Here is a 27,237-nt window from a genome sequence, read left to right as displayed (position 1 = left end):
CCATCTTTCCTTTTAATCATATCTTCAAATCCTCTCTTTCTTTAGAAAAAATAGCTAGGTGTTTCAAACTGATCCCACTGAGGGTTACAAAAAGAAACTACACCATTTGCTCAAGAAACTCCCTGAAAAAGCACAAGAACAAATCCGCACAGACAAACCCCTAGAACCCCGACCTGGGATATTCTATCTGCTACCCAAGATCCATAAACCTGGATATCCTGGACGCCCCATCATCACAGGCATTGGCACCCTGACAGCAGGATTGTCTGGCTATGTAGACTCCCTCCTCAGACCCTACGCTACCAGCACTTCCAGCTATCTTCGAGACACCACTGACTTCCTGAGGAAACTACAATCCATCAATGATCTTCCTGAAAACACCATCCTAGCCACTATGGATGTAGAAGCCCTCTACACCAACATTCCACATAAAGATGGACTACAAGCCTTCAGGAACACCATCCCCGATAATGTCACGGCAAACCTGGTGGCTGAACTTTGTGACTTTGTCCTCACCCATAACAATTTCACATCTGGGGACAATGTATACCTTTAAATCAGCAGCACTGCTATGGGTAACCGCATGGCCCCACAGTATGCCAACATTTTTATGGCTGACTTAGAACAACGCTTCCTCAGCTCTCGTCCCTTAATGCTCCTACTCTACTTGTGCTACATTGATGACATCTTCATCATCTAGACCCATGGAAAAGAAGCCCTTGAGGAATTCCACTACGATTTCAACAATTTCCATCCCACCATCAACCTCAGCCTGGACCAGTCCACACAAGAGATCCACTTCCTGGACACTACGGTGCTAATAAACGATGGTCACATAACCACCACCCTATACCGGAAACATACTGACCGCAATGCCTACCTATATGCCTCCAGCTTTCATCCAGACCACACCACACAATCCATTGTCTACAGCCAAGCTCTAGGATACAACCGCATTTGCTCCAAACCCTCAGACAGAGACAAACACCTATAAGATCTCTATCAAGCATTCTTACAACTACAATACCCACCTGCTGAAGTGAAGAAACAGATTGACAGAGCCAGAAGAGTACCCAGAAGTTACCCACTACAGGACAGGCCCAACAAAGAAAATAACAGAACGCCACTAGCCATCACGTACAGCCCCCAACTAAAACCTCTCCAACACATCATCAAGGATCTACAACCTATCCTGAAGGACGACCCATTACTCTCACAGACCTTGGGAGACAGGCCAGTCCTTGCTTACAGACAGCCCCCCAACCTGAAGCAAATACTCACCAGCAACCACACACCACACAATAGAACCACTAACCCAGGAACCTATCCTTGCAACAAAGCCCATTGCCAACTGTGTCCACATATCTATTCAGGGGACACCATCATAGGGCCTAATCACATCAGCCACACTATCAGAGACTCATTCACCTGCATGTCTACCAATGTGATATATGCCATCATGTGCCAGCAAAGCCCCTCTGCCATGTACATTGGCCAAACTGGACAGTCTATACGTAAAAGAATAAATGGACACAAATCAGACGTCAAGAATTATAACATTCAAAAACCAGTCGGAGAACACTTCAATCTCTTTGGTCACTCGATTACAGACCTAAAAGTGGCAATTCTTCAACAAACAAACTTCAAAAACAAACTCCAACGAGAGACTGCTGAATTGGAATTAATTTGCAAACTGGATACAATTAACTTAGGCTTGAATAAAGACTGGGAGTGGATGGGTCATTACACAAAGTAAAACTATTTCCCCATGCTTATTTCCTCTCCCCCCCACCCCCGACTGTTCCTCAGATATTCTTGTCAACTGCTGGAAGTGGCCCACTTTGATTATCACTACCCCCCTGCCCCCAGCTCTCTTGCTGGTAATAGCTCACCTTACTTGATCACTCTTTTTACAGTGTGTATGGTAACACCCATTGTTTCGTGTTCTGTGTGTATATAAATCTCTCCGCTGTATTTTGCGCTGAATGCATCTGATGAAGTGAGCTGTAGCTCACGAAAGCTTATGCTCAAATAAATGTGTTATTGTCTCTAAGGTGCCACAAGTCCTCCTTTTCTTTTTGAGTTACACTCTATGATCTTCATTCAATTGACAGATTTTCACAATTAGTGGCCTTCACCTGTTCAAACCCATTACTATCAGGTTGTACTCTTAATATCTATGCAACAAAACTGAAGGCAAGAGGGTTGCACAGGTGTAATTGATTGGAGCTCAGTAAGAATTCTGTTGACATATAAGAGGAGATAGAGTCAAGATCACTGTCTTAGGTGTGTTGACTTTGCAGTTTTAACAGGAATAAATATTAGTGCAAATTATTTTTGTCACTAAATTAAGCACTGGTGACTGAATAGATAGAAGAGGATCTCTGCTCGGTAAGAGGTGTCATTTTTGAGTAGACACTTTTCAGGACAAAAGCAGACTAAGTACATTGATACACTGCAGCACTGACTAATCAACTCAGTTCAACATACACAATGTGTAGTGCTTGTTCCAACATCAGATACCTATTTAGTAATTGATCAAATTCAAGGACTTTGAATTTACAATAGAGCCACTATACACCTCTCTGGCATTATAAAGGGGCCTTTTTTCCCCCTCTAATATATGTGCCTTTTACACTGTCACAAGTGACATACAGAGGGAGGCGGAAAAGGAGACTATCAAATATATGCAGTTTAAATATACATTTGTCTAACTACCTTAACCATTTTAAATTATATATATTAGAATCTTGAGACCTTGCTTGTTCTCAGGGCAATTACATCCTTGATGTGGTGTATGTCATAAGTCTGAAATAGTCCTAGTTTATTGATTTTCAGAGGATCTCTGCTCAGCAAAAGCCCATTTCTTTATTTCAAGGGTAAGAGGACTCCGGTAGGACATTAGAAAGATCTAAAGTTGTGTAACTGTTGGGTTATTATATATTCTAATTATTGGGTGAAGAGGGTGGTAATTATTTTTCTATAATTGTGGCAAGGAATGTTTAGAGAAAAGGATAAAGGGTCCTTTTTATGAAAGGGTGTATGAATCAAAATAAATACAAATACATATATTTGTTTATTACTTAAGGGCACTCTTAAAAGTGTTCCCCAACACTGGACAGTGATCGTTGACAAGTCTATTCAGTTAGGTTGTGCTGTGGCTTTGAAGCCTTCTTCAGAAATGTAGTGTACATATATGCTAATTAAAGGCACTGTCAGAAATGCCCCCCCAATAATAGGGTGTAGCTGCAAAGCCCCCTAACAGAAGTGTGAATGTGTCCTGGACAGTCTGCTTCTTCTGGAATTTGGCCTGAAGCACACGGTCTCAGAATCATTGGGGTAAGAGAGGGAGAGAGCAAATCATTAATTGAACTAAAATCTAGGGTCCCAGACTGCAACCCGTACTCGGCCAAACCACCACTGAAGCCAACAGGATTTTCACCCGAGTATGCACTATAGGATTGAACTGCAATTAGGTAAAGAAATACATTAATCAAAATTGTGCAAAACTACCACCTCATTCCATATCTCCACCCAGATGGGGAAATGTTATTTTTTAATTATCATAGGTAGAGCAACATCTGTAACTGGTTCCATTCTATATCGTCTTTTTCAAAAATTTAAAATTTTCCTCACATTTTTTATCTTTCAGGCTTAAAAATTCCATTAGCTACAGCCTGACTTCCCCCCCCCCTTTTTTTTTTTTTTAAAAGATTGAGCAAAACCAGGTAAGCCATTTTCAATAATAAAGTATTAAATATACATTCGTGTCATTCGGAAAAAAAAAAAGAGACTTTTTTAAAAAAAAATAGCTTTAACACATCTGGGGTTTGAGAAAAGAAGCTTCAAATTTACCAGGGAGATAGCATCTAGATTACTAGTGTGTTTTCTTTGGTCTAATGAAAACCCATTTAGATTTGCCTGAATTATAAGGATTTTAAAAAGAAACTTTGAGCATGTACACATTTTTATCATATGATGGGATTTTTTTAAAAACTAAAGATCTTCCAATATTCTACTGGCACTACAGGTTTGTATGTTAGGAGAGCATTAATTCTCATTCAGCAAATAATCTCTTACTATTGGCACTGGACACATGTGCATATGAAAGCTATGTGGCATTTCTCATTCAGGGTCTAATCCAAAACTCATTGAAGGGCTCTCAATCAGGACTGTAGTGCACAGATTAGATGGAAAGTGAGGCGGGGGTATATAGAGAATGTGTCACTGCAGAAATTGAATTTTGCGTAGGGAATGAGGCAAGGATCACACTAAACAATGAGGATAAAAATAAGTATCAAACAGGTGTCAGTCACTATGTACTGTGGAACCTGTGCACTGCAGATGTGTGGGGAAGGGATAGTATTTGTTCATTTAATTGAAATCTGTGTTGTAATGCATATACACAAGGGAGCAGTTAGTGTTACAGCAGCCACCCTAACTTTGTCATATCATGACTTTTGAGTATTTTGCTGTGCAACCTTAATGTCCCTTTTAGGTTATTCTGTTGTTTACAATAATTTATATGCTGTGTAAAAATGTGCTGGGAGCTGTACATGCATATGACAAGTCACGGACCCCAAAAAGCATGCATTCTAAACAGACAACTTTTCCATCATTCAATGTTTTTAACTATTGTGTTGGGGATTTTTTAAATAAGGATATGTACATGCACACCTCTCCTGTTTTCATTTTTTGTTTTACACAAGCATTTTTAAAAGGCAGTTTTTGTCCAGTGTTTGGAGAGTGTCATTCTAGACGTACTGCTTCTCAGGACAGCATGAGTGTTTCCATAATGTCAGAATAAGTTGAAGATTGGACTGGATTTATTTTCATTTAAGTTTCTGTGATGGGGCATGTGCCTCACACAGGGCTAATTGGGGTTAAGGTGGTCAGGCAGGCCCATTAATTCCAGTTGGTGCACCTGGAGGAGGAGCCAGGGAGTATGCCACTAATTAGAAATAGGGTCATCTGAACAGAAGGCGGGGCCAGTATAAAGCCCAGGAGCAGTGATCAGCAGGGGGACTGCAGGAAGGCAGGCTGTAGTTGCTCCCTGAGTGGAAGGAGTTTGAGACTGGCGGGGGGGGGGAGTCAGAGGAGTAGGAAGAAGCCCAGGGGAACAGCAGCAAGGGGGTCAGACTGTGCAGAGACCGTGGCTGCTTATTATAGGGTCCCTGGGCTGGAACCAAGTGAAGAGGGCTGGCTTGGGTTCTCTTACTATCTACTGGCAAGGGCACTGGAGACACCAGCTAGACAGCAGGTCCAGAAGGACTTTGAATTCCCCAGAAGGAATTAATTACTAGCATTCTGCAAATGGTGGCAGTGTTCATTTGGTCAAAGGGGATTCATTTATGCAGCTACCTGGACTTCTTTGTCATCAGTCTGCTCAGGAGTCTAGTTTAATTTGATTTAGTCCAGGTCAGCACATCTTTCTTGAAAGCAAAGAGACACTTCATTTGATTCCTTCTCATCTGCTCTTGTACTGAGACATAGTACTGTATGCCAGGTTAGCAAAGCCTGAGACTGACCCTGATTCAGTAGTAACACTTCCTGCTTTCCATCACAAGTTCTATGCGGGAATCTGTCCCAATAAATGTAATCCCATTAGATTACTTTGCAACCTGTAGACCTATTACATAAAAAATAGTCCTTCTCTGTTGCTAACTAAAGAACCTCTTCTCTTCAAATGAGCCTATTTGTGAGACTTCATACAATGGGTAAATGTGACAGTTTTGCTGTTATTTATACCAGCAGCAAGTGGATTTGCAGATTGCTCATTTGAAATAATAGGGTACCAGCAGTGTTTGTTTCCCCAATCATCTCCTTGGGTGTTTACTGTAAAGTCTAATGATAAATGTTGGTATGGTTACCCATTTCACTGCAGACCATTTCAGTAGAAACATTCAACAAGCATGCTTACTTATTCCCCTCTGATGGATGAAGTAGAGATATTGACACGGAGGGCAGTGAAGCAGCTGATTGTTAGGGGACTAAGAGTCCAAGCCTCCCACCCAAAAAACTGAAGTCACTCCAACCCTGCTTACAGGAGAAGGAAAGAGGAGATTCATTCCCTCCATAGTACCAAAAGCCACAACTGCCTCCTGGATGCCAGGAGCCTGAGCTGCCTCCATCACCTTTCTGGCTGCCAAAAAGGCCCCACATGTCTCCTTACCCAGCTATTAAAATTCAAGCTCTTCTATCACACTAAAAAAATTCTACTATGCAGTTATGACTTGGCAAATGCATAACTAATAAATGGGAATTCGATATCAAGATAGGCCAGGGAATAGTGTAGTGATACTGTTTACTGACAAATGTGAAAATTAAAACTTCCATATTTAAATTTATTTGAAGCTGCTACACAATCTCCACACCATTAAGAAGCCAGAAGGCCTCACTGGACAACCAATATGCAATACACAGGGACTTGTCTGTGGGGTTCATTCATACTACCCATGATGGACAGTAGCAGATTTCCTGCATAGGGAAGTTAAATCGCCGCTGGAGCCCTGGGCAGCGCTGGCCGGGCAGCGTGGAAGGGCTGGCTGGGAGATGCTGCCCCCAGCCTCGCCCCTTTTGCCCCAGCCCCCATACCAGTAAGTTTTCAATTTTACTTTCACCCCTGAATTTACTAGCCAGGTACAAATCTCCCTAGTAAAACAGACTAGAGAGAATGGATACTGACTGGACAAAACTAGCCAACCTGCAACTCCAAGGCCATAAGAAGTAAGACTAATTGTTGTAATAATTTAGTGTTGTTAAATAAATAAATAAATACATTTTAAAAAATGGAATACATGAAAGCATGAAAGGACAGTTGGACTGAGGATGGTAGCAATGGCTAAAAATAGATAAATAAAAAGGCACCAATTTTAGCAGGATAAGTAAAAATGTATCAGTTAAAAGGATTTTGGGTTATGATGGGGTTATATTTAGAATAAAATAGTTATAAATGAGAATTTTAATGTGCACCTGCATAATGTTACGAAACAAGACATAAAGAACATGTATTTAACAGAGGGAGGTGGAGCAATGCAGGACCTTCACCAGAGTGGACCAGCATTCATCTAAACACTAGCAAACATCCTACCTGCACTCCAGAAAAAGTTAAGAAACGGTTACTCATCTTTCATTACTGTTGTTCTTTGAGATTTGTTGTTCATGTCTATGCTCTATTATGTTATCTGCTCTATTTGCTGGACTTATGCTTTTTGCTTAATTAAGATAAGAAAATTTTGGGACAATATATTACTATTAAAGCTTTCAATTAGTTAAGTTTAGTATTGGTGTGGATTGTGCTTTTCACCCAACAACGTGAAGCCATCTTCTCAAGGCTACTGATACTGTGGCAATGAAAGATTAAAGCAGGTTACCACAATAACGCTTAGTCACTCACCAGCCCTTGGTTATTCACCAACAGACCAGGTTCTGCATCATTCTTCTGTCTAGGTTGAGTATCTGCCACCTATTTCCTTCTCATTGATCACACAACTGAATAGAAATGAGAGACATCCTTTTTGAGGAATGTGATGGAGTATCTAGCCCAACATAGGTGAGGAAAGGATAAATGTGGGCTGGAGGTGCTCCATTAAAGCACCTGGTTGCATCTGGCAGGCCTAATGAAAGATGAAACACAGCTGGGGAGGAACTGAATAGTTATTATAAAGATAAGCAGTGGGGGTAGTAGTATGACACTTCTGTACTAAAGCTCAGACAAAGAAGGGGACTGTTAGAGTTGAAGATAATGCTATGTAGCAGGCCCTGGATAGAAGAAATGAAGTGATTTTGTTTAGAATGCTAACTGGCTATTGTAACTTAAAAATCTTTTTTAGAATAAATAAAGACAAACTGTGTTCAGTAAGGTGGAAGAAACAATTGATTGCTTTTTATGGGTATGTAAAGCCTTTGCTAAAGAAAGGGAAAAGATTTCTGAGGAATTCAAATATCTTAAGGTAACAAAAGCTACACTGATATTTAGTAAAAGTATCAGGGAAATGGAGTATTCTTAGAATGGTGTTATTACATTAGTTGGAAGATAGGGCAGAGCAAGAGCATATAAACCACTAAGCATTTAGGAATTATAGTTGGTGGTGGCTACGGACCGGTGATATTCAGAGTGAGGCTCGGGAGCCACAAGTAGCTCTTTAATGTGTTTCCTATGGTTCTTTGTAGCCCCTGACATTAAAAATCTGGTTAATAATTAAATCACACACTCAGGATGCTTTTATTAAGTTATTATCCAATTGCAGTTGATAAAATAATACTTAGTCATTTTGCTGTGAGACTTATTTTATTTTATTTATATGTGAAACAATGAATTCACACTACTGTGGCTCTTTTGGGTAGTGTTGATTACTAATTTGGTCCCTGAACCAGTGAGGTCTGAGTATTACTGCTATAGACTATTCAGTCAAGTTTGCTTTGCCATTTAAAAAAAAGGGGGGGCCTACAGGAGGAGAAAGAGAAGAATTATTTAGTCATTCTCTGGGTTTTAGAGAGTGGAGATTCCTGAAGGGAACAGGAAGGCTTCTGCCTGGTACAAAGAGCCCAGGAAGGGGCTGCTATGGTGGGAAGGAGTCCAGGGATATGGCAACAAGGGGTCTGATGGAGCCAACTTCGTCTACTCATTCTTGGGATCCTGGACTAGAACCCAGTGGCATGGGAGGGTCTGGCCACCGGAAAAGGTGGTGCATAAACAACCTGACAAGGGTGAGCAGGACTACTGAGTTTGGAAACAGGCCTCCAGGAAGACAGGGTGTTGCTCTGTACAAGGGCAGTAGGACAATGGTGCAGAGCCAAAGAAGAGTGCAGAGAAGTGAGCTTGGATAGAAGTGAAGAGTTTGAGTTTAATTTATTGGATTCCTTGAGGGTACTAGATGAGAACCTGCTATATGTATTAGCTACAAGGGGAAAATCACTGATCTCCATTTGGGCTGGGAGCTCTAAAGAAAAGGGAGAGAGGCTATAAGACTCACTTCTGGTTTCTTTTTGTCAAAACAGCTGAAATTTGGCCACTTACCGGTATGGGAGGAGGTTCAGAAGTGCACACAACTGGAAAACATGAGTATGAGCACTGGTGGCAACGTATTTGGTAAAATACCATTATGAAAGAGTGTTTGAAGAAGGAATCCACACACAGAAGTTTGTCAGTTTTAAAAGTGAGTGGGAAGTATAACTTCCAATTTTATTTGTTTCCAGGATTTCATACACCAAATTAAAATATAGATTTAAGTTACTAAATACATGAATATGTAGAGAGAAGCAACAGGGCATTTAGTTTTGATTCTTTTCTGTACTCAATATACTTTACTTTTAAAATTGAGCTTTCAAGAAGACAAGAAATCTAAATGCTTCAGTGCACTTGTTTTTATGTACATAGATTTAATTCCAACATTTGTACACTACACACTTTAATACCAAATCAAGCAGACCGTGATGCTGTACAAAAAGACCAACTGGAGTTGTTTCTTCAGATCAAATTTTCCTCTGATTTTCCTCTTGTAATAGTAGACAAGTGCCTATTGCAAGAGGATTAAAGCACAAAAGGATAAATGTTTGCTCAGTCTTTTGGAGTCATTAAAGAGCAAATACTATAAGCGCAATAATTGCATGAAATAAAAGGAAAAAAATGCATCTTTGAGTGGGAAGTTTTCTGACGCTACCAACTGGGAATTCATTTCTAACATTCTTGGCTAAAACATTGGTCCAATTAAAGTCAAAGGAATTTTAGTATTGAGTATAGTGGGGTTAAGGTGACCAGATAGCAACTGTGAAAAAACAGGACAGGAGGTGGGGGTAATACGCACTTATATTTAAAAAAAAAAAGTCCCAAAAAATGGGACTGTCCCTGTAAAAATGGGACATCTGGTCACCCTAAGCGGGGTCAGGATTTTCACTCCTTATGTTTACAATCTAAACAATTCAAACATTAGACAGTGCTTCAGCTTTTTACAATGTCTGAATAAGTTAGTAATTCTGCTGTGAAAGAATTAATATGATGTTCTGTATCAGAGCATCTATGCCAAGCAAATTACTGTTAAACTTGGTGAAACCCAAAAATGTAAAAGTAACCTGCAGAGGAGAAAAGATGGGTTTGTGCTTTTTTTTTTTTTATTATTCTTTCTGGTGCATCAAGAAGGCCTGACTAGTTTTTCTCCTTGTCAGAGTTTGGGTTTCTTCTTTCTTTTTTATATTAGAAAATTTTAGGTGTTGTCCACCCTGGAAGAATCTGTGATGACTGGAGAACTAGCACAATGGGAGCTGTGCTATTGAGCAGTCAAAGAATTCTTAGGCTGTTAAACTCTGGATTATCATTTGTTTTTGTAAGCACCTCCTTAAAAGTTATGTTTTAAACAACATCTTGTCAGTGATTGTGGGCTCACTTTAATTGAAATATCTGAGACACCCCAAGGGGTCCTCCAGCAAAACCAGACTAGACATTTATTATTGGCCTAGTCTTATTCCCATTGACTTAAAATGGGCTTTGGATCAGGTTCATGGCCTTCAGTGGTACCAGGATCAAAGCCTGAGTGGGGTGGAAAATTAAGGCCATCTTCATGTACCATAAACTAGTAAAAGGAGCACAAGCCTAAATTTTTCAAAATCCTTTGTAAGACAATTTTATCTTTTAAGAATTTGAGTTTTGGCCCATTTCTACTTGCTGATTGGAGACATAAGAGAGAAAGCCCTTGTTGGGAGAAACTGTAATTTTAGAAAAAAGTTTAAAGTACAGTAACATAGCTTTTAATACCTTTTACAACAAGGTATGTACATTTTAAACACATATGTAAACACACTAGTCATCTTTCTGATGTTTATCAAATCGTTCCAATAGAGCCCTTAATATATTTCCTGGTAGCTTTTGGTGTCTGTCTCTTAGCGCTTCGATGGCAATCTTTGTCTGAAAGAAAGAAGGAAAGAAAGAGGGGGAAACCTTTTATATTACAGGAATGATGAGTCATCGTTTTCTTCAAGTTTTCCCAATGTTGCAAAATATATACAAAAAGTCTAAAACTCTATGGAAAGCGGTAAGGGTGCGGGCAGAGGGAGCAGAAAAGGGAAATTCCTCGCAAGATCCCATCAAACCCTTGCTAAGGCAGAGTCTCATTTCCAGATGCTAGTGTATTTTCCTGTGATAACTAAGCCCACTAAACAATTATATCTAGCTATGCACTAAAGCCCCAATTGTAATAATCTCTAAACTAAGCCAGCACTGAAGAAAACCTATTCAGCGTAAAATCCTTTGCCACAAGGTTCAAGAGGCAGTTTCCCTTCAAAACCAGCTATAAACTTTTCAAACTCTATTTTAAATGTTTACTAGTCATAAAATATTCATGACATGGCTAAATAAAAAGGGAGGGTTAGGATGTAAAAGGGCAATTCCTTCAGCATTCAAATGTACTCTCCCCAATAAATCATGTTTCTTCAGGTCTATTAAATCTCATCCACTGTATACTGGTAATTTTGCTCCAGCTAAAATATGGTAATCAGCCAAGACACTTTCCTCTACACCTCACCAACGCTAAAGAATTTGTTTATAAACCAGGTCAACTTTAATTTAGTTAAAAAGGTCAATGGGAACTCTTTGGTGCTCAAACTCTTGGGGGGAAAAATCAGACTATTTTTGTAGATGCCTAAAGATGGAATAATGAGCCTAAATTTAGGCACATAATTTTGAAAATCTTGGCTAATACATATAAATGCATTGGAGTCAGGAAATTAAAAGTGTTTCTCATACTAACATTAACACCCACAGTGCTCCAACAGGGCCCAAACCTCAGCCAGTTTACAGCAACTAAGGATCTGACTTATATTTATCAATTTCAGAGGTGTAACTATGTTTTGTATGTATGTGAGGCAAAAAGGGACTGGAGTCTGGTTCCTTGTTTCACATAGGGCTCTTTTATGTATTTAGGAGGCTGAGAGGTAGGACTTGAACTATAATGTGTACAATATAGGTCCAGGAACAGATTTTCAAAAGACACAAAGAGCAGTCAATGGGAGTTGGGCATCTAACTCCCTTTTATATTTTTGAAGATCTCCCCAGGTTACTATGGAAACATTAACCTTTCCCTAGAATTTATGTATTTAAATTAATGTTGTTGTCATGTATTTTCTTGGATTTAATTTCCATTTTAAGAAAAACAAGAGAAACTGTCTCTGAGTTTTGGTATTTAGAGATGACCTGCAAAGCAAGACTTTTTTTTTTTAACACTATTTATTGTTTACTCTCTCTGTCCCTCTCCACCATAAATGAAGCAAAGTGTGGATTCTATTTCCTAGAGAGAAAGGGATTGTGTTTGGAGAGATGCAACTTAGAATACATCCTTGTAAAAGATCACTAGTCAGGGCTGCTAGCAAAGCCAGGAAAGGAAAGACTATAGCCACTCGTCATTTCTATTTTTTTTAAAAAAAAAAACAACCACCCTAAACATGCCAGAGATAAATATGTCATGAAAAAAATATGCTACATCCTACATATCCACATCCTACATCAGGAAGAACCAATGGAGGACACAAACAAACAGTTGCATTTGCTTGCAGTGCACCTTTAAAATATTCCTCTCCAAACTGTAGGAGCTTGCAGGCTTTTATGTATTGAAAGTGATGTTCATCAAATAGCACTGTCAGCTATTCATTAGCGATTTAAATTCACAGGAGTACCGTTTATCCCAGATTAAGTTCTCTCGTGTCACAAATGAAGTGTCACTAACAGCCACACCTATGAACTCCTGGGTTTGGAGTCAAGCTGTGTTTCTTTCTCAGTCATCCTCAGTACTAAAATATTCTGCAGATCAAGTTACCTTCATTTACTCCTGTGCAATCCCATTGTCCTCAAAGAGGGGACTACTGAAATCTTGCTGGTTCAGTTTTGTGTCCTTACAGCCTTTGAAGCTGGTGAATGATCCTTTACCAGCAAATATAGGAGGAGAAAATGGAAACCTCCTAAAGTCCAGGGGCTGTTTTGTCATTTTGCCTGAGCAAGGCTTCTACCCTATCCACTTGTTCCTTTGAAAAGTCGTCACCCTTTCCTTTGTGGACGTTCTCTTTGGCCTCTGCATCTCTCTTAGATGATAAAACAAGGTTGGATTTGTTCTTTGGAAATTTATAAAAGCACAATGTGTTTTTTCACATTACTGTTAATTTTCAGTCCTCTTTAATTAATTCCTCTCATTGGATTTAGGGTAAGTTGTGTTTCCTTTCTCCTTCTTTTTGGAAGTGTCTTCCTGTGGATGAATGGATGAACATATTCTTTTTGGCTACATGTCTCCCACCGTAGTGGAGCAATGACTCTTTTGTGTAATGGAGCCAAAAGCCATACTTGGGTCACCTGAGTCAGATTTCTCAGCATGTCAAGGGGGCTCTGGGGGCTCAGGCCTGAGGGACTTTGGAAAGTTAATGTGTTTTGAGGAAGGGCAGGTACTGCAGAGAGAGGGGAGATTCTAATGTAATTCTGTTTCTTTCCTCTCCCTGGCTTTTTCCATTGTACATTCAGGAGGTCCTTCTCCTTGGTGGTGGTGGTGGTGAAGGGGAAGAGGAAGAGGAGACAGGATATTAGTGATCTGAATCTAAAGGAAAGCAAATAATTCTGAACTTTTAAGTGACTGAAATTAAGTTTATGTTGGTGGAGGAATTCCCACTCCGATATTCCCACATCCAAGTGACAGGTTTCAGAGTAGCAGCCATGTTAGTCTGTATCGGCAAAAAGAAAAGGAGTACTTGTGGCACCTTAGAGACTAACAAATTTATTTGAGCATAAGCTTTTGTGAGCTACAGCTCACTTCATCAGATGAATGCATCCGATGAAGTGACCTGTAGCTCACGAAAGCTTATGATCAAATAAATTTGTTAGTCTCTAACACAAGTATTCCTTTTCTTTTTACATCCAAGTTAGTGGCTCAGTCTGGAACCTCGGAGCAGAAAAGGTATTTTCTTCCTTCTGGAAGTCAGGCCTGCATTTGAAGTCATTTTTGAGTTCAGAAACTACTTTGTGCAGCTCCTCAGCAGTCTTCTGCCATTCAAGACATTTTATGCTGTACTTGTCACTGTGGAATCTAAATATACCACAAAATAGACGAGGATAAAAAGCAGGAGGAAAGAATAATAATACAGTCCCTTTAGCCCCCACATAAAATAAGAGCATAAAAAGATTCAAGAAACTGCCTCAGGGAAAGGCACTCTGATGCAAATGTAAGCCAGGGTCTGAATGAGCATTCCCCTGGCATCGATTGAGTAACTGAGGGAGATAACCTCAGGAGATGATCGGATTTGCACAGACAGATTTGCTTTGCCAAAGTGATCAGTTTTGGCTGTTTTGGATTAAAGTTCAGTTTAGTCTTTAATGCATGGGATAATGAAATATTATTCTTATTGTATGTCCAAAGGGCAGCAGAACTGTACTTAGTATCCCCTAATTGAGGGGGTTATCCTAACCTGAACCTCACTCACTAAGCAGGAGATAGTGATGTCAAATCCAAGTGCAAGTTGGAACGGGGTTAGGTGTTTTTGTCTGATGGTGAGGACTCTGTTTAAAGAGCCTTAGATACCATTTGGCCTTCACCGCCCCTCATGCCCTCCATGTTTAAAAACAGAGCAGAGCAGACTCACTTTAGGCCTGGTTTACACTACAAAGTTAGGTTGATGTAAGTTGCTTTGTGTCAACCTATTTGTTCATGTATCTATACTCAAATTTGTATCCCACTGATGTAAGCACCCTGTTATGGTGAGCCATGGTTGACACAGTGCAAGTATAAAGAGTGCGTGAGCTATGTTGAACTTAACTGTCCTCCTGGAGCTATCCCATAATGCCCAACAGTGACCACTCTGGTCACAATTGTGAATTCCACTGCCCAGGGGGTCATAGAGACTGGAAGGCATAGCCCTGCCCTCCCCTCCCCCTCAACTTTAAACCCCATATTTTTGAAATGCCTTTTCCTGATTGTCCAACTTGGTAAGCACACATAACAGGTCTTCCTCATTCTGTGCAACTGCCCAACCAAACATACTAGCTACATGCTCTAGACGTGCTCCTGCCTGGAATAGACAGGAGATATTGGATCTCCTGGCCTTGAGGAGAAAAGACTGTGCAGGAACAGCTATGAACCAGCCATAGAAACATGGGCATATAAGAGAAGATTGCACAGTGGATGCAGGTGAAGGGGTACAACGTGGACCGGCAGCCACGTGAAAGTGCCACATGAAAGTGAAGCATACCACAAGGCTGGGGAGGCCAACAGTCAATTTGGTGCTGAGCTACAGACCTGCTGCTTTTACAATGAGCCACATGCCATTCTTGGAGGGGACCCTACCAGCACCCTGCAAACCACTGTGGATATCTCCAATGCATGCAATAAACAGACCCCTGCCATTAACAGCACAGAGGAGGAGTGACATGTGGCAAGAAAGTGGGGCATCCAGTTATCCAGTGAGCGAGGATAATTTAGAGACTCCACTGAAAGCTAGCCAGTCCCAAATCATCTCAAATCTGCTTAAGCTTCATCAGCGGAAGTTTGAGTCACAAAACTGTGGTCTCCAGTGCTATTCTGCATCACCCTGATATTGAATATGGACATTGGACTATTAACCTGATAAACTGATTCTGAAAAGGACTCTTTGCAACTCTCAAGCTCTCTATCTCTACTGTGAAACTGACCTAAGAACTCTATTCATGTCTGTATGTATAATGATCTTTAAACCAATACTCTTTTTTCTTTCTAAATACATTTTAGTTTAATTAATAAGAATTGGCTGTAAGTGTATATTTGGGTAAGGTCTGAAATATTCATTGACCTAGGGGGTAATGTGCCTGATCCTTTGGGAGTGGTAGAGCTTTTAGTATGATGATCAAGATTTTCAGTAATCCTCATCAGACTTGACTTGGCTGTCTGTGTGAGAGCTCAAGGCTGGGTTGCTTTAAGGGAACTGTGTTTTGGCTTCTGGGTAACCAGTAAGGTATTGTAGACGCTGTTTTGGTAAATCTGAGTAGTAGAGTAACCACCAGTTTTGCAGATCGTCTGCCCCATTCTTTGCAGTTTGCCCTGATTGAGCAATCACAGCATGGCCCCCTTGGGATCCTGGTCACACTCATGTATGCCCCACGACGCATTTCCAAAATTCCCAAAAAGCATTGTGCCAGAGGGTGGTGGTATGGCACACTCAGATACCTACCCACTGTGCACCACAGTTTGCATTGACACAAGAACCCCCTGGTGAGTACACAAAGTGCTGCCACAAGTAGCCAAGTGTGTATGCACAAGCGATATATTAACTGTGGTGGCTTTACACCAACATAATATGTAAATCAAAGTTTGATGCGTAGACATAGCCTTAGAGTCCTTATTCCTCCTCAGTGATCACTAGAGCTGAAATCAATGATGGGCACTTCTAGGAGGCTAAATTTTAGACATGACATAGGGACAGCATTGCAGTGAACAACAGAGGATGCAGCAGCAGAGTTCCTCACTACCCAGTGAAATCACTAAGATCTAAAATCCGTAAGAACTGGGCTATGTGGTAAAATCTCAGAACATGGCGTTGCAGCTAGTGGCAGTGAGCGGCAAGCAGCAGCGGTGAGACAGCGGTGAACAGCAGCAAAGGTGGAAGTGACAGTGGTAAGGTGAGCGGAAGCAGAGGCATTGCTTGACCCCCAACTCTGCTCCCAGAGGAGGGAGGTGAACCCACAGGAACGCACCCCTGAATTCTGGGACTTGGCTGACCTCAGACAACCAGTGAGTAGGGTGCAGCAGAGGGAAAGGGGAGTGATGTGTTAAAGGGACATTTGTCAGTTGGAATTTCACACCAAAACTGAGGCAAAGGACTACTGTCCAAGATACTGTAGGGTAGGGGTTTACTTATGGTTTGCATGCTTTTGAATAATTGTTGTGGTATTTTTCCTTTCTGTTCTTAAAAGTTTTTTCTCGTTATACACAGACTTAGTACCCATGAGTGGGGAAAGTATTGCCTATAACTCAGACACTGCACACCCAGCTAGCATGGAGATAAACAGCAGTGTAGACAGTGAGGCACAGCTTAGGTGGATAGAGTAGAGTGTCCTACATGCCAGAACCCTCAGACTACATACATGGGCTCTCTACATGCCCAAGCAGTGCCTCCCACGTTTACACTGCTATTTTTAGCAATATGAAAGGCTCCAGAAGCAGGGAAAGGCTCTGTCAGTGCAAGCATGGGCACAGTCCGCCTTTTACTGTAGTGAGTAGCTACAAGTGTACTGCCTGAACAAAATGTCCCACAGGATCCCCACCTAAGAAAAGTTCCAGGAGCTGTGGAGCAACTGGTGTTGCCTTTGTGGAGCTCAGTGGAATAGACTCTAGGTATCAGGTTGCATAGTCTGCAACTACTAGAATATATTGATATCGTGCAGCTCTTTTCTCCACGGGTCCCACAATATCCAGCTCAATCCTCTGGAAGGGAGTCTCAATCGGAGGGAAGGGCCTTTGAGACAACTTTTGTGGTGGTTAATTGGTATGTTGAGAAGAGACACATGGCCTGGTCTACACTGTGGGGGGGGGTGGCGGCGGCGGCAAGCTAAGTCGGTCTAAGTTATGCAACTTTTCAGCTACGGAAATAGCATAGTTGAAGTTGACATACTGAGAACTACTTACTGCCGTGTCTTCACTGTGGTAGGTCGACTGCTGACGCTCCCTCGTCAACTCCGCCTACGCTTATCACTCTGGTGGAGTACAGGAGTTGACGGGAGAGCACTTGGCGGTCAATTTATCGCGTCTTTGCTAGACGTGATAAATCGACCCCCACTGGATCGATCGCTCCGGAGGTAAGTTTAGACATGCCCACAGTATTCTCTGACCTCCTGGTGGATACCACGCTAGTAAAGGCTGGCAGATATGCAGGACAAGGTATTTTCTTGGCCTAAGTGGCCAGCACAAGGGATACCATGTCCTAGCCATAGGACAACCAGGGTATCTGTAATTGTGTCCTTACCTCACTGGTTGGTTTGTTGCATTCAATGTGATATAGCTCTCTCCCCTGAGTATAAAGTGGAGTGACTGTTTCAGGCATCGGGATTCTGCCACCTCTTCATTTACAACAGCAAATTGGTTGTGGACTCCACTCAGCACAGCGTTCTGCCTTTGTTCATGGACAAATTCTAGGTCACAGCTTCTAAATCAGCTAACGGCAGCCTCCTAGATACTCTTCCCATTTGCAACCCAGGTGAATGTCTTCAAATCCCCCTCAAGAGATTCATCAGGTTCTCCTCATCCAGCTACTTCAAATCAGTCCAGGATTTCCCAAGGTGTTGGAATCTGGTTAGTGACTACAGTCTCTGGTTTTCCCAACTCACTGATATTTTCTTGGAAGTCTTGCCAATCCTGACCAATAATAATGGGATAGGCTAGCTTTGGGGATAGAACTACTGGAAGAGTCTCTATATGTCGTCCCATGGTAAACTTCAGTTGTCTGCTAGGGTAGGCCTTTACGTCCCTGTGGATGCACTAGGGGAAGACTGTCTCCCTGGGGGGGGAGCGGGGGGGGTCCCTCCTGTCCTGGCCAATGGCGTTTGCACCAAGGCCTGACTGCACCTAGAGTCCAACAGATTTTGTACTTTCATCCCCCAGATCCACATGGGGATGGTTATTTTGGAAGCCCCTGCTTTCTGCTGTCCACACCAGGCATATTGGCATTTCATAAGGGGGTGTTCCCTTTGAGCAGGGGGGTTGGACCAGATGACCTCCTGAGGTCCCTTCCAACCCTGATATTCTATGACGTTCCTCAGTTACCCACATAAGTAGCAGGTCACCATATTGTGGTCTGAGCCTCTTCTCTCACATAATGTTGGTCCTGGCTGTTGTAGGGGTCTGGCATCCACATCTGTGTTAGCTTAGTCTGGTGATGGGGCCAAGGTTCTAAAGACCTGGTGAGGTTTCATCCAGGCTCTTCCTGCCTGGTTACTGTGGCTTGCCCAGAGTTAGGGTGGTTGTCCTGACAGTTGAGCGGCTGGTAACTAGGGTACTCATTCTTGAGTGGCAGAGGTTCAGGTATGGGTCAGCTTTTTAGCCACAAGTTGTCTCCCTTCTCCTGTCTCTGGGGGCTCTTCATCAGCCATAAAGTTCTCCATCAGCTGCACCACCACCTTGGGCTGTGCCTCAGAATCCACATGGGTCTCCAGGAGGAAGTATTTGTATGAACTGCTTTGTCAATATTAACTTAGCCAGCTGGGTTCCCGTCTGCTGCCATGGCTGTAATCACCAATATTCCTTCTGTCTTTGTGTCATCACCCATGGTCAGGCTCCCTGGAGATATGTTTCCATCTAGAAGTGGTGGCAGATAATTCAGGATGGCTGCTTTAAACAGTTTGTAATTCATTGCAGACACAGGGTCAAGCCCTCAGTAGACTGCCTGGACTGGGCCAGGCTGGTAAGGGGCCAACATCAGAAACCACTGGAGGCTACTGCCACCTGTTCAAAAGTAGTCAGGAAGGCTTCAGAGTGGCTGTCAGGCCCTATTTTAGCCAGTTTTACAGATACAGGTGTGGGCAGAGGCCCTAGGCTCACAGCTCCTGCTACCAGACCACTAGATATCCCAAGAGGCTGTAGATTCATCAGCAACTCTTGGTCAAGGTTCTGTTGTAATTCTTTCTGCTGTGTTGCCATTTCATGCAATAGCTGTTGCTGTTGACCCCCTGTAGCTGTTGCTGTGTGGCCAACTGTTGCAAATTATTTTGCTGAAACTGCTCTTGCTGGGTTGCCCACTGTTGCTGCTCTTCAGCAGTCACTTGCACCATTGTTCTGGATCCATACTACTTGGGTTAAGTGTCTGTCACGCTTGTGGGGTTTTACCAGTTCATTCTAATTTATCGTTGTATCAGAGAGCAACTGCCCATGTTCTCCTGTTTGTCATAGGAGGGGAGCTTAAGGTGCTTCCTTTGTCCCCAGTGGCTTTCTCTTTCAGCAGGAGTTACTATAGAGTTGGTCTGAAGATGTGCTGTGTTTCTCTGGCTACAAGTATCAGGGAGACAGTTCCCTGCCCCCCATTTTGGGGTTAACAGTAGTCCAAGTGAAAAAGGTAAAGTTGAACAGTCTTACAGCCCAAAAACAGACAGGGTTGACCTCCCTCTTCTTGTGAAGCAAACAGGTCAACAACTCCTGAGCTAGGGCTGGGTTCTCTAGTCTCTTGTCAGGATATTGGACCCAGGCTAAGCTTCTTGGGCTGTACAAAAACAAAGTAAAGAAGGTCCCCCTACTTATCCATAGGCAGAGGATCTTCACCAGCTTTCCTAGCCAACAATCCCTGTATTGTGTGGAGTCAAGGAGCTCTGTGATCTAGCTCTGTCCCCCTCTGAGTGCTGCCTATCACTGAGATTGGCTCATAGATTCACAGAGATTAAGGTCAGAGGGGACCATCATGATCATCTAGTCTGGCCGCCTGCACACTGCAGGCCACAGAACCTCACCCACCCACTCCTGTAATAGACCCACAAACTCTGGCTGAGTTACTGAAGTCATCAAATCATGATTTAAAGACTTCAATTACAGGCTCCTCCTTTTTAAGGAGCTGCCCTTCTCCAGGTGCAGCAGATCTCACAGGTACGCTGGATTGGACCTGATTGTGCCCATAAGCCCTCGTTAACCCCTTCTTGACTGGGGTGGGAAGCTGTTCCACCACAGAACCTAAGACAAATATTTTCACTTAGATCAAAATAAAAGGAAACATATTCAAGATACCCAAAATCAAGATCCTCTGTGCCACACAACAACTTTTCCACCATAAATATGGTAAAAGACTAGGGTCCCCAAAGTTATTCATAAGGTAAGTGATATCTTAATAGAGAATTTGTTTTATGGACCACCTTCCCCTTCTGCGATGATCCAAATACTATCCCTGTGGCAACTAACCTGATTACTTACATGCAAAAAGTATTTCAGCCTCTTTGAGGGAGTGTATTTGCCCTGAGTTAGCAGTCTTCACAATTTAGGAGTGATTCTATAAACTCAGCTACTGTTGGACATCATATGAGAGCAGTAACCCAGAGAGACGAGATCGGTGACATGATATCTTTTATTGACCCAACTTCTTTTTGTGAGAGACAAGCTATCACACTTATACAGAGCTCTTCTTCCAGTCTGGGAAACTTAATCAGAGTTTAACAAAGAAAATAACAGAACGCCACTAGCCGTCACCTTCAGCCCCCAACTAAAACCCCTCCAACGCATTATTAAGGATCTACAACCTATCCTGAAGGATGACCCAACACTCTCACAAATCTTGGGAGAAAGGCCAGTCCTTGCCTACAGACAGCCCCCCAACCTGAAGCGAATACTCACCAACAACCACATACCACACAACAGAACCACTAACCCAGGAACCTATGCTTGCAACAAAGCCCGTTGCCAACTGTGCCCACATATCTATTCAGGGGACACCATCACAGGGCCTAACAACATCAGCCACACTATCAGAGGCTCGTTCACCTGCACATCCACCAATGTGATATATGCCATCATGTGCCAGCAATGCCCCTCTGCCATGTACATTGGTCAAACTGGACAGTCTCTACGTAAAAGAATAAATGGACACAAATCAGATGTTAAGAATTATAACATTCATAAACCAGTCGGAGAACACTTCAATCTCTCTGGTCACGCAATCACAGACATGAGGGTCGCTATCTTAAAGCAAAAAAACTTCAAATCCAGACTCCAGCGAGAAACTGCTGAATTGGAATTCATTTGCAAATTGGATACTATTAATTTGGGCTTGAATAGAGACTGGGAGTGGCTAAGTCATTATGCAAGGTAGCCTATCTCCCCTTGTTTTTTTCCTACAAACCCCCCCCCCAAGACGTTCTGGTTAAACTTGGATTATTGCTGTGCACATTGTAAGATGAGCTATTGCCAGCAGGAGAGTGAGTTTGTGTGTGTGGTTTTTGGAGGGGTGTGTGTGTGGGGGGGTGGTGAGAAAACCTGGATTAGTGCTGGAAATGACCCACCTTGATTATCATGCGCATTATAAAGAGAGGTTTCAAAGAGGGATGGGCTATTACCAGCAGGAGAGTGAGTTTGTATGTGTGTCTGGGGGGGGGGGGGGGGGGAGGGTGAGAGAACCTGGATTTGTGCTGGAAATGGCCCTCCTTGATGATCACTTTAGATAAGCTGTTACCAGCAGGAGAGTGGGGTGGGAGGAAGTTTTGTTTCATGGTCTCTGTGTGTATATAATGTCTTCTGCAGTTTCCACGATATGCTATGCATCCGATGAAGTGAGCTGTAGCTCACGAAAGCTCATGCTCAGATAAACTGGTTAGTCTCTAAGGTGCCACAAGTACTCCTTTTCTTTTTTCTTTTTAATCAGAGTGTCACAGCTAAAAACAAGGTGGAACAGATCATTTAACAAAAGTAGTAAACACATATTTCAAGGGACCATTCAAGGTGAAGTGGTCCATTAACAGCCCTCTAGTCATAGGGAGGAAAGGAAGGATGAGGGGGGAAAGCAGCTGAGGGTGGGGAGTTATTAGTGTGTTATAGATTGGATTTGTGGCTCATTACAACAGTCTTTCTAATCAATCCATGATTTTTAGTGTCTAGCAAAGTTATGAACTGAAGCTCCCAGCCTTGTCTTTTGAAAGTATTGTGCAGGCTTCCTTTGAGGATGAGGACTGATAGGTCAAATATAGAGGGATCACTCTGTAAAAAGTAAAGGAGGACTTGTGGCACCTTAGAGATTAACAAATTTATTTGAGCATAAGCTTTCGTGAGCTACAGCTCACTTCATCGGATGCATTCCATGGAAAATACAGTGGGGAGATTTATATACACAGAGAACATGAAACAATGGGTGTTACCATACACACTGTAACGAGAGTGATTCACCTGCATGTCTACCAATGTGATATATGCCATCATGTGCCAGCAATGCCCCTCTGCCATGTACATTGGTCAAACTGGACAGTCTCTACGTAAAAGAATAAATGGACACAAATCAGATGTCAAGAATTATAACATTCAAAATCAGTTGGAGAATACTTCAATCTCTTTGGTCACTCGATTACAGACCTAAAAGTGGCAATTCTATAACAAAAAAACTTCAAAAACAGACTCCAACGAGAGACTGCTGAATTGGAATTAATTTGCAAACTGGATACAATTAACTTAGGCTTGAATAAAGACTGGGAGTGGATGGGTCATTACACAAAGTAAATCTATTTCCCCATGTTTATTCCCCCCCTCCCCCCACTGTTCCTCAGACGTTCTTGTCAACTGCGGAAATGGCCCACCTTGATTATCACTACAAAAGGTTCCTCCCCACCCCCCGCTCTCCTGCTGGTAATAGCTCACCTTACCTGATCACTCTTGTTACACTGTGTATGGTAACACCCATTGTTTCATGTTCTCTGTGTATATAAATCTCCCCACTGTATTTTCCACTGAATGCATCCGATGAAGTGAGCTGTAGCTCACGAAAGCTTATGCTCAAATAAATTTGTTAGTCTCTAAGGTGCCACAAGTCCTCCTTTTCTTTTTCCGGATACAGACTAACACAGCTGCTACTCTGAAACCTTTGTAAAAAGTGTTCACCCTCAGGTGAACCCAGCAGTAATCCAGTCAGCTTTTTACCTTTTTTGTCTGGCTAGAAACTTGTCCTTTGCAGACCTCTCCACCATCATGTACACATTTGTTACCTTAATATTAAACTATAGCAATGTGCTCTAAATAGAGTTATGCATTTAAGGCATTCAGAGAATAACACTGGGACAGAACACAGCAGCTGTCTCAGTGAAGCATTTTTCTGGGAACTCATGACATAAGTGCTCTGGGATCTGCACTGGCTGTGTAATAGTGCTATCTAACTCCAGGTCGAGTTTAAGGTTTCGGTTATGACTTAGGAAGCCTTAAATAGCCTGTGACCTACCTACCTGAGGGATTGCCTCTCTCCAGAGGCAGCACAAGCTGAATCCCCTTCACCATAAGGCAGAGAGTTGTGGATAGCAGGATGCTCTTTGTGAGGGCTCTAAGACTCTAGAACTTGCTCTCCATCAGTCAAAAATAGCACAGATTTGGTGACCTAGGCACACTGCCAGACATCTGTTAGATGGGGTTTTTGGAGAGGGCTGGCTGAAATATACTGTCTAGAACTATGAATGTGTGGAAAGCTCTTTTGTGGGTGGTGGAAGGCAGATTTTCTCTCTGAATGATTGTTTTAATGCTGCTGGGGGTTTGTTGTAATATTAATTGTGTTAGGGCACTAGAGCCTTGCATGCACATTTGTAAAAGTTATTTATTTACTTCCATTTCAGTAATGTATTTTATCACAGCCAGGACCTTGTGATCATCCAACTCTTCACAGACTAACAGCAAGTGATCCACAGAACACAGTCCAGAAACCTCTGGTGTAAAGTATCGAGGGAGAGGGCCAGGGAGGATAGTGATGAGACAGAACAATGCACGAATCTGTGGAGGAATCTAACAGTGTAAAATAATGTTGTCTGGACTGGAGAAAATGATATTTCAGACAGAGATATGTTATTGAATAACAGTACACTATTTAAGATGGCCAATGTACTGTAAGAAAGTTTTACTTCATAAGAAACCAGTAGTCATGGAATTTGATGTTAAATATTTCACAGCTAACTAACATCATTTAAACTAAGACTGTAGGTTCCTTGAAGTTTCAAAGAGAAGAGCCAACTTACCTTTTCAACTAGTTCTGTAGCTGTTATATTTGGATCATAGGGAATGGGATCTCCAATATATGTGCGAAGTTTGACTGGGAACCCTCCATATTGAGGAACGAATGGCAATCGAAAACGTTCATCCAACCACCTAATAAACCCTGTGAATTATAAAAAAAAAAAAAAAGGGGGAGATTACATTTTGAGACATAGTAGATAAGCTTAGAAGCTACCAGAGTCCCTGAATGCATCCGATGAAGTAAGCTGTAGCTCACGAAAGCTTATGCTCAAATAAATTTGTTAGTCTCTAAGGTGCCACAAGTACTCCTTTTCTTTTTGCGGATACAGACTAACACCGCTGCTACTATGAAACCTGAATCAAAATGGTGTCTAGATTGTAACTAACAAATCTTAAGTGATTTGGTTAAAGGCAACATGAAGGTCAAACAATATTCAGGGCACATAATCTTGAAAATAATAATCTACTCTTCCATTACCTCATGCATACCAATTACCAGTTTAAGATGTGTCACCATGTAAAGCACAATTAATACCTAGTCCAATAAATACATATTAAGATTAGATAACCCAGAAGAGTTTACATCACAAGAAAGTTACCAGAGTTAAAAGAGAACAAAAGATTAGAAAGCGGCAAAGAGTCCTGTGGCACCTTATAGACTAACTGACGTATTGGAGCATAAGCTTTCGTGGGTGAATACCCACTTCGCTGGATGCATGCAAGATTAGAAAGAAATTCACAAGCTGAGTACTTCCCAGAAACAGTTGATTTTGAAAATATAAATAAAAAAAACTCTACGAACGAATTTGAAAAGATGCATATGAAGTAAATCTTACGTGTTGTTCCAAGTGTTCTATAGCCTTCCCGAATATTCTGAGTAAACAAAGGGATGATGGGCTAAGAAATAAGGAAAAGAAGTGGTAAGACTATGGACAATAGTTCAGCCTTAGTTTTTTCTTTTAAATCTTGCATCATCTTTGAATAGAGTCATTCTGCATCTATATCATGTGGTTACAGGCCACTTTACCATCCCATTAAATCAAAATGAAACTGTTAATTTATCATGACTAGAAACTCAAAAGGAGTCACGTGTTTGTCAGGAGAAACTACAGCTACTTATGTACCAGGTGAGGCTCCATTTTCTGAGGGTTCTTTGAACCTAAATCACATGTTTCTGTTATCATCACGATGAACACCAAAACAACGCTGACAGACTAATACTTAGAAGAAGAAAAAATAATTCCACAGATATTGGAATTATCAGTTTCAGGAGTCCTGTTCAGCAATTTTTTTTCAGTGCCTAAGAAGTCAGAATACTAGTGAGTTAGACAAAAAAAAATCCAGATACAGATATTATTTTCGTAACAAAATCTTGCAAGCAGATTCTAAAAATGCAGCAAACGTCCTATATAAAACATACACAGATTATGCAATTTAAGAGTCTCATCTGTATTATGAAACTCTTGCAAATATTAGGGGAGGGGGCAAGAAGAAAGGATGACCTTGCCTAATTGAATGTTTGCTTTCTAATGCCTTTAATATTTAAAATAGTTTTAAGAAGTTGTAATTTTTCAGAAAATTATTTTTCTTTCAAATTATGATGCAAGTTATCGTCTCTCAGAAGCACACATTGAGATCATATCACCTCAAAGCAAATATCCTTCCTAAACCTTATGTTTTGACAGCTCCTTCATTATTATTATTACAGATTGAGCACCAACCACCCACCTGGGATGTTACAGAACTTTTTTTCCCCATGAGTTCCTATCCCAAGAGGTTTATCGGAGACATAAATTAGACCAGAGGTTCTGAAATTTTGTTATAGTGTAGACCACACTTTAACAGAGAATGTATTTCTTGTGCAACATCCCTGTGACAGCCTACTGTTGTACATTGCAAAACAAACATTCATCTGAAGAATTCTTCATTCTACTCCGCTGACATTTGATTCAAACTCTTTGTTTTTCATAATATTGAATTTAAATTCATAACTTTGCTTGACGCTAAAAATCATGGTCTTAATAAAGACACTGGATTTATGGTTTATAACAATCTGTAATCCACTAGCCCCCTTTTTGTCAACTGACTACAAGGGTGTTAATGGGCCACTTCACCTTGAATGGTCCCTTAGTTTAGCATGACCATGTTCTCTTTTAATTTAGCTATGACTCTCTAAGTACCTTTCCCAGACCTGAGGAAAAAGTCTGTATAGCTCAAAAGCTTGTCTCACCAACAGAAGTTGGTCTAATAAAAGATGATACCTCACCCACTTTACCAGTTCTGTGTGCCAGAGGTGATGAGTGAGGAGGCATGCGGGGTCATATGCCCCACCAGAGTTGCTGCTTGGCTTGTACTGAGCATGTTCACACAGACTGAGCATGCTCAGTAACATCTGCTGAAGCTGCCACCCTCACTCCATCCCCCGACACTATTGGCAGGTACAGTTTGTCTCTGACCTGTGAAATGTGGTATAGGAAACTCTGATGCAGACAACAGTTCAAACACACAGACCACTGCAGAATCAGATGCTCCATTTGGGATCACATAGGGCCCCCGGGCATACATTGAAACTGTTCAA

The 27,237-nt window shown here is 41.7% G+C and overlaps 1 protein-coding gene and 1 long non-coding RNA gene across 2 annotated transcripts in view; one reads left to right on the top strand and one right to left on the bottom strand.

The window, feature by feature from the left end:
• Positions 1 to 27,237, top strand: part of LOC141982362 (uncharacterized) — an 82,832-nt gene that overhangs the window by 14,799 nt on the left and 40,796 nt on the right. The window contains exon 2 of the long non-coding RNA XR_012638042.1: positions 9,001 to 9,158. This is a non-coding gene — a long non-coding RNA (uncharacterized LOC141982362). The remainder of the gene's footprint in view (positions 1 to 9,000; positions 9,159 to 27,237) is intronic.
• LOC141982361 (DGAT1/2-independent enzyme synthesizing storage lipids-like) overlaps positions 10,113 to 27,237 on the bottom strand; it is a 63,869-nt gene continuing 46,744 nt past the window's right edge. The window contains exons 5-7 of the mRNA XM_074944371.1: positions 25,496 to 25,556; positions 24,662 to 24,801; positions 10,113 to 10,900 (exon numbers count right to left, since the gene is read on the bottom strand). Coding sequence (XP_074800472.1) covers positions 10,796 to 10,900; positions 24,662 to 24,801; positions 25,496 to 25,556 — 306 coding nt within the window. The 3' untranslated portion in view covers positions 10,113 to 10,795. The remainder of the gene's footprint in view (positions 10,901 to 24,661; positions 24,802 to 25,495; positions 25,557 to 27,237) is intronic.

Source organism: Natator depressus, chromosome 2, assembly GCF_965152275.1.
Source record: "Natator depressus isolate rNatDep1 chromosome 2, rNatDep2.hap1, whole genome shotgun sequence".
In the NCBI taxonomy this organism is placed as follows: domain Eukaryota; kingdom Metazoa; phylum Chordata; order Testudines; family Cheloniidae; genus Natator; species Natator depressus.
Note: the sequence above shows the minus strand (reverse complement) of the source record. Positions and strands in the feature narration are given on the sequence as shown.